General features: G+C 43.1%; 1 protein-coding gene across 1 annotated transcript; it reads left to right on the top strand.

Annotated features, from left to right (window-relative positions):
• The first annotated feature begins 7,062 nt into the window (after window positions 1-7,062).
• On the top strand, window positions 7,063-7,884 carry ADO (2-aminoethanethiol dioxygenase). Its single transcript, XM_089486960.1, has one exon. It carries the CDS (start codon window positions 7,066-7,068, stop codon window positions 7,882-7,884), a length of 819 nt encoding a protein of 272 aa, XP_089343086.1. The 5' UTR covers window positions 7,063-7,065.
• Window positions 7,885-8,396: the final 512 nt, after the last annotated feature.

The raw sequence follows: 8,396 nt of genomic DNA, 5'->3' as shown, positions 1-8,396 counted from the left end.
ACACAGACACTGACACAACACACTCAGACACTAACACTAATACACAGACACTAACACACACCTGACACTCAAACACACATAGACATTGCCAGACACCAACAGGCACACATTCACACTAGCACAGACACTGGTACTGATAGACACACAGACACTCACACCCACACAGATACAGACGCTCACAGTGACAATCACATACACGCAGGCACTCACACGAAAACATGCACACTAACACATGCACCATCACTTACACTACCACACACATACCCAGACACTACAACACATACCAATACTCAAACACACAATTTGTATTATCGATTAGTTGAATCGATTTTTATCGATTATAAAAAGAGGTTTTTTTCAAAGCAAATGCTCTGAAAAACTCCTCTCCTTATGTAATCCGACCTCAAACAGAGATCAGATTATAACACTAGAATCCAGATCCCCCGCAACGCTGCAGGGGACCTGGATTCCCCCCCACTGTCAGCCGGTGGGTGTCCGTGCGATGCGCACAGACAACTTCCGCCTCTCCCCTCCACTTCCGCAGCGGCAGCATCACATGATGTAGAAGCCCCAGCGGAAGTGAAGGGGAGTAACGGAGGCTGTCTGTGCACATCGTGCAGACCCCCACCGGCTGACGTGCGCAGACAGCCTCTGTTACTCCCCTTCACTTCCTGCACGTCAGTGCCGAAGTACAATAGATCTGCATAGCTCCTACCAGCTCCAGTGAAAGCTTTTACCCCCAGTCTTGTGAACCTCCGTTGCTGACAGGAGTCAGAGTGGTGTATGGGAGGGGGGAGGAGGCAGAGTGGTGTATGGGAGGGGGGAGGAGGCAGAGTGGTGTATGGGAGGAGGAGGAGGCAGAGTGGTCTATGGGAGGGGAAGGAAGCAGAGTGGTGTATGGGAGAGGGAGGAGGCAGAGTGGTGTATGGGAGGGGGAGGAGGCAGAGTGGTGTATGGGAGGGGGGAGGAGACAGAGTGATGTATGGGAGGGAGGAGGAGGCAGCGTGATGTATGGGAGGAGGAGGAGGCAGAGTGGTGTATGGGAGGAGGAGGCAGAGTGGTGTATGGGAGGGGGGAGGAGGCAGAGTGGTCTATGGGAGGGGGGGCAGAGTGGTGAATCAGGGAGTATAATGAATGTCAGTGTGGTGCAGGGCATTTATGGGGGCGGAGTGGCATATCAGGGTGCACAGTGGCATATAGGGAGGTATAAGGCATAAATGGGGGCGAGTGGCATATTGGAAGTTATAAGGCAAATCAGAGGGCACAGTGGCATATAGGGGGTATAGGGCATATCGATATTAGGCATATCAGGGGGGCATAAGACATATCTGGGGGTAAAAGGTATATCAGGGGGCTCAGTTGCATATCACTGGCATATAAGGAGTATAAGGCATATCTGAGGCACAGTGGCATATCAGGGGGCACAGTGGAATCTCTGGCATATGGTAGGTATAAGGCATTTCTGGGGGCAGAGTGGCAAGCTGGGGGTCAGATGTGCATAACTGGGGGCAGTTTGGCAAATAAAAGAAAATATAAACAAGGCTTTTTTCTCACAGTTTTTATTAAAGTATTAAAGTATTAAAACCTAGTTTGAGAAACACTGTGTTTGGGTTCTTGTAGCTTTTATTATTATGTCAGTAAAATAAGAAGGTGAATAGGAAAATGCCATTGTGATAAAGAGATGAAAGTGTAAATTGTAAGTTTTTTATTACATTATTTTAAATAAAAAAATTGCTTTTTTTATCCGATTAATCGAAAAAATTATCGGCCAACTAATCCATTATTAAAATAATCATTAGTTGCAGCCGTAAACAAAAGCCCCTACTGTAATGGTTTCAGACTAGTCCCAGTCCCACCACTGAAAACTGCGCCACCAAACCAAGACCCACATCAGGTGGTGTGCCACAGTGAAGTAAACAGATATTATGTTGCAAATCTAAGTTCCTTAGATCTGCATCTGTCTCTGCTTTCCACCCCCAGCATTATCCAGTCACAGCTCCCACAAACATTGTACTAGTATGACATCATAAGTCAGTAGGATGTGAGCAAAAGCTAGGTGCCACATTTTATTAACACTGGGCTGTAATTATAGGACCAACCCAGATTGATTTTTATAATTTATTTGTGTACCTCATTCTTTCATAAACTTAGTATTAACTTGAACTTCTTTCAAACGGGGTTTCTGTGATTTAAATTGCAAAAGATTAAATAGAAAATCTAATTCAGCACTTGTGAATTTTGGCAAATAAAAATTACAAAATATGGCCTTTCTTCATTGTGAAAATCCAATAAAATAACAAAGACGCATGCTGATTTAATACTATATCACATGTCTGACACTTTATTTTTAATAAGAAAAGGCAGCAAGAACAGAATAATGATCATCACAGCTGTAACCCACAAGTACGGGTTCCCTAGAGTCACAAAAAAAGTTGACATAATTAGGTATGTACTTATGCCTAAATTTTATTTCTTCTGAATATTTATAGCATATAACTCCCATTTAACATTGTCTAGCCTCTAAAATCTTATGCTTTGTATGTAAACTACAGTGTTGTCAAAAAGTATTTGCCCATTCCCAATCTCCTGATTATTTGTCACATGTAAACATTTCAGATCATCCAACTAATTTTAATATAAGACAGTAATAATGATAATTAGCCTTCATTTTGTTTCTTTTGAGCCATTTAGAGGTAGAGAGCAGAATTCATGGTTCCATCCATTATGGCAAGTCGCCCAGGTCCTGAAGCGGCAAAGTAACCTTAGACCGTCACACTACCACCACCGTGTTTGATTGTTAGAATGATGATCTTATTGTAGAACTATGTCAGCTTTATGCTAATGGAACTCACATCTTCCAAAAAAGTTCTACAGAATATTATCCAAAAGTCTTGGGGGTTATCATTATGTTTTTGGCAAATGTTACACATTTGTGTTCTTTGTTGTCAGCAAAGGTTTTTGCCTTGTAATTCTCCCCTGGATACCATTTTTGCACAGTCTCTTTCTTATTGTTGAATCATGAGAACACTGACCTTAACTGGGGCAAGTGAGGCCTGCAGTTGTTTACGTGTTAGTCTGGATTCTTTTGTGACGATCGTAGATGTGCTCTTGAAGGAATTTGGGTAGGCTAGCCACTCCTAGGAAGGTTCATCACTATTCCAAGTTTTCTCCATTTGTAGATAATGACTCTCAATGTGGACACTCCATCGATGGAGTCCCATAACTCTAGAAATGGCTTTCCCTTTCCAGACTGATAGATGCCAATGACTTTGTTTCTAATCTCTTCTTGAATTTCTATAGATTGCAGCATCATTTGCTGGTTTTCAAGACCTTTAGCCTGCTCCACTTTGCAAGAGAGGTCCTATTTAAGTGTTTAGATTCTACAGGGCTGACAGTAATCATTCCTAGGAGCATCTAAACCCATTTATCAATTACATTTGGTTAGTTGGCTTATTTAGTAACTAAGGGGGCAATTACTTTTTCACAAAGGACCAGGTAGGGTTTGACAGCTTTTTTCCTCTTATACATGAAACTTTCATTTAAAAAATGCATTTTGTGTTTAAACATATATACAAAAATAGAAGAAATTGGGAACGGCCAAGTACTTTTTCGCAACACTGTACACACTCATGTAAGATCACATCTCTTTGACCTTGGGCAAGTCGCCCTATTGCCCTTTGTAGTAAGCAACAAAAAAACCTTTCTGGTATAGTCTTTTATTCACGTAATTAAATATAATGATTATATATGAGTGGCAAATTTTGCTGGCTTTTGATGTATTAACTACTGGAACATGAATTAATCATTTACCAATCTAAATTTACGTCCCTCATAATCTTTACTATTCTGGAACAAGTCGTCATTTGTTTCTCCATATGGTCATTTACATACAAGCGGATCACACTCACGTACTTCCTCCATGCCCTTTGACCTTACACTCTCCACCAAGAATAAGCTTATGTTCCAACCCTACATTTTATAGCCACATAGCTGAAATATTACAAAATGTCTTCAGTTTATTTGTAGCAATTGTATTACAGATATCAAAAGTGACATCCAAACTGGTTCTACCTGACACAATTTTTTTAACATATTTAAATATATCAGTGGTAGCAAGTTTTCCAAATTTTAGTAATGCATAGCATGTTAACAATTTTAAACCCTGAAAAAGTTCTTGTTTACATGGTATTATAAATAAACATTCTTAAAAGAAACATTCAAACAAAATAGAGTAGGTTTACATTCTATGTGCAATCTGCACAAGGAATGGTGCATTTTGAGTAGGGTAAAAACAGTAGCTTTTGAAATGCAATGTCTGAAAAACTGATTTGCCTTATATTTAGCAATTATTCTATTATACTGGTGTACAGCCTAATTAAGCCATGATCCTAAAACTAGGTCATATGAAAGGAAATCTGATTTATGCATTAATATCAACCTAAAATGTTGAATTTATTAAGCTTGTAGCTTGAACTTAATAAAATCAGAAACTCTCTATTACGTTTAATAAAATAAAATCTTAGCATTGACATTAACAACTTAGAAGTGCTATTCCACATACTTGAATTGTTGTTGAATTTAACACTTTTGTATACGCAGCATTACAAACATGATCACAGTACTGTGGATCTTTCCCAAAGATCATTTTTTGATGAGTCAAATCGTGCCTCATTCATTTTTGCTGAAAACACTTAATCATCATGTAACACCAAAGCAAACGCTTGTATGCTACCATAGAAACTAAAAAACTCTTAAAAGTTGTATACGATTATATTCAGATGACAGAATAAAATCACAAACATGGTAGTGTTCTTTGCTGGGTATACTAAAGAGGGCAAACAATGTTTTGTTTAAATGGAACAACACCTTAGCCGTTGAAGAAAATGCAATTTTAATCGTGTGAGTGCCAAAAGTAGCGCCCTTAACTTATTTTTCCTTTTTGTGAAACTGAATTGCATTATCACTAACACCCTCCATCGGTGTCCTTATTGTAGGTGTGTGGAAATCTGCGCTTGTAGTAACCAGGCTATATATCCTAGGTGCATGCTCAATGCCAAGTAGGAGGTACTGTCATTTGGGATTTTAAAACAAATACTTGCAGGGAAAAATAATTGGTCTAGAACTTACATTCATCAGTATTTATGGATTAGTCGTGTAAATTTGCATCAGTGCTAAGAATGTTTTGTGTAATGTAGCAATAATTTCCTTAGTACCGTATATAGTCTTTTTTTGACATGCTAATTTCAAGGAAGTCCACAATGTCAATAGTGCTAAAAAAAAAAAAAAAAAAAAAAAGATACTTCCATTAGGCCCCTGATTGTAACCAGCTGTAGAGTTCACACGCAGTATGGGATCATCTTATTCTCCCAGAAGGCATGTTTCAGTCCCTGAAGAAGATTGCGACAATTTTATTGGTCAGTTCACAGATGCCATAAAGAAACCCCAGAACGCAGAAGAACATTTTACCACACATTGTTATTCGACAATTTTAACACAATGCATCCTCATAGCGACTTCATATAGAACTAACTGTAGAGTGAAGTCTGCAGAATACTTAGACAACAGAGTAACGCATAATGGTGCTCCATTACTGACTTCTACGACTATGGAAAGCATGGAGGTGACACAAAAACCAACCACATCGACATCAGTGCCATGTGAGGAAAGATCAGTGAGCGTTAAAATGGTTCATAAACGAGGTGGTAGCAATCCTTGAGGCCATGTGCATCTGTCACTGCCGCGGCCTGAAACTCGTAAGAGATCATGGAGATAAAATACAGTTTATGAAGATCCTGCTGGGTTAAGGCAACCATAGGAGGAGGAGGAGGATTAAGAATGGCCTCGAAGGCTGGGATTTGTACCAGCCATGAAGACTTGCATTACCAGAACTGTAAATAGTTTGCTAAGCCTATTATTACCAAAACTGTTTTTCTGTATTAAATTGTTAAACCTTACTTTGCAGACTTCTTGGTATACGTGTTTATTGAAACAGCTGAAAACAGGTTAACATAATGAAGCACTCTTGCTATCAGAATATAAGAAGCAGTTTATATCAAATGTATTTAAGGTAAAAAATATGTTACGTGAAAAAAAGGTTTATTGTAAAGTCACATCTGTGAAGCGGGAAGCGACATCAACGCAGCAGGAAAATAGTTTCCCTTTTATTGGAATTCATTTTAGATATATGTGCGTTACGGGGTTTTACACAATACACCGTCAGTAAGGGTGTGTTTTTTAGGCCGGCTCATTACGATGAATCACATTAGCAAACTAGCCTAGCTAGAATTCACTTAATGCTAGCCTGAGGGCTAATGTAATAACGCACTAGTAAGATGGACTATTTCGTGACAGGAATTGGTGGCGGTTTGCAAGCCCCAGCACTACAGCACAATAAAAATAAATGTGCACACTGCTTCCCAGAGAACAATTTTCCCAACAAGATACTACAGCCCAAGTCATAAAAACAACAAGGCAATGTCAAAGTCAATGGACTTCAGCACAAATCACACGACAAACCCTCCCAGAGTGACCTCCGCGGAAAGAGTCAGCGCGCTGTGTCTGCCCCCGATGTCTCCTGGGAAACGTAGTTCTCTGCCCTGAATTTACCCTCGTTGGGATGTGCTTTAACCATTTATTGTCTATTTTGTAGCTGATATAGCTAAGGAGTGAGTATGGTTAGCTCTCTCTTTGGCACTGAATGGGTTGTATGAACTTTAAAGTGATAGAATTGCGGCGGCAAAGCTGAGTATGGACTCCAAGGCCCAGAATGCTTTGCGGTAGCGTGTCAGAGCGCTGGCTAGAGAGACGTGTGTGTCCGATTTGCATGAATGGGTGGTGGATGCCTGGCGACCCGCTTCCCGACGGAAAAGGTGTCCTTTCTGTAGAAAAAGCTGCTCGGGTTTTCGGGAAGCTGCACGTGAGCGGTGCCTGAGCAGCCACTTTAATAAACGTGGGGCATGTCCACGCTCGAGGAAGCGCAGAGCAGGAGCCGCTAGCCAGAGAGACCGAGCCCACGGGTCTGTCCGAGAGGGGAGGAAGCGGCGCTGCCCGGGAGCAGGAGGGGAAATGCCTCGGGACGAGATGAACTCCCTCATCCAGAAAATCGCACGCCAAGCTCGGCTCACTTTCAAGGGTATCGGCGGGGGACTGGCCTCCCAGGACGTGAAATCCTTGGCCGAGAATATGGGGCACCTCAAGAAACTGGTAGGGGAGATCCGTGCCGAGGACTTGAAGATCAGGCCCCGTAAAAGCGGTCAGGCCCCGATCTCCGTGCCTCACAACCCGCCCGTAACCTACATGCACATCTGCGAGACGGACTGTTTCAGTATGGGGGTCTTCCTGCTCAAAAGTGGCACCTGCATCCCCCTACATGACCACCCAGGGATGCACGGCATGCTTAAGGTGCTCTACGGAAAGGTCCGGATCAGCGGCTTCGATAAACTGGAGCCCCAAGCCTCACCCACATCCTCATCACCCCCCTCCTCAGCGGGGGTCAGCGGCAAGGAGATACAGTTTAACCCGCCGCTGCTGCCCTACCAGAGGGCCTCACTCCGTCGTGCCGTGTTGCGGTCCGTGGGAGAGTTCAGTGACACCAGCCCGGCCTGCTTACTCAGCCCGCACCGGGACAACCTGCACCAGATCAGCGCGGTGGACGGGCCGGCCGCCTTCCTTGATATCCTTGCACCGCCCTACGACCCTGACGACGGCCGGGACTGTCACTACTACAAGCTATTGCAGCCGCTCGAGCAGCCTGACGGCGATGGGCCCCATCAGGCTGGGGCCACAATGGGGCCTTCTAGGGAGGTGTGGCTATTAGAGGTACCCCAGCCCGATGATTTCTGGTGTGGGGGGGAGCCCTACCCGGGCCCCAAGGTCTCTATCTGATCATGGATTTGCTGGACGAGCACCCATTCCTCCCTTATCAATCCCTTGCTACTAAAGAGAGGGGGTCTGTCCCTGGGACCACATTAACACAGCCACCCCCAGGGGTAATGATGGTCGGTCATCAGGCTTGGGGAAGGTTATGTATTGTTTTCCACTGCCAACATGGGGCAGGCTGGCTTGGGTGGTGTGACATACCTAGTTCAGACCATGCTTCTAGAAAATGTGCCTACTGGGGTGGTGCAGGAAGGGCTCTGGCCATGGCAGAATGTCACTGGAAGCAGTGCTGTCATGGGGCATCCCTTGATGTTGCATTCATTCGCTTCATTTGTTTGTGCAATAGTGAGTGATTGACAGTGCTGCTTTCTAGTATGTTCTGCCACGTTTCACGCAGGATTTGCCCTTTCCACGGACCCTCGTTTCATTCACTAAACCTCTACTCGTGTATTATATCCTTCCCCAGTAAAGTCTTTCTACATCATCACAAGTGCTCAGACTAGGGAAAGTATAGTATG

The sequence above is a fragment of the Sceloporus occidentalis genome, unplaced genomic scaffold (genome assembly GCF_023333645.1).
Source record: "Sceloporus occidentalis isolate IW3139 unplaced genomic scaffold, rSceOcc1.0.p SCAF_30, whole genome shotgun sequence".
NCBI lineage: Eukaryota > Metazoa > Chordata > Lepidosauria > Squamata > Phrynosomatidae > Sceloporus > Sceloporus occidentalis.
This window is presented reverse-complemented; position numbering and strand designations above follow the sequence as displayed.

Bases quoted from the DNA above. Each gene is read 5' to 3' on its own strand.
- ADO (XM_089486960.1), top strand. From the start codon at position 7,066: ATGCCTCGGGACGAGATGAACTCCCTCATCCAGAAAATCGCACGCCAA.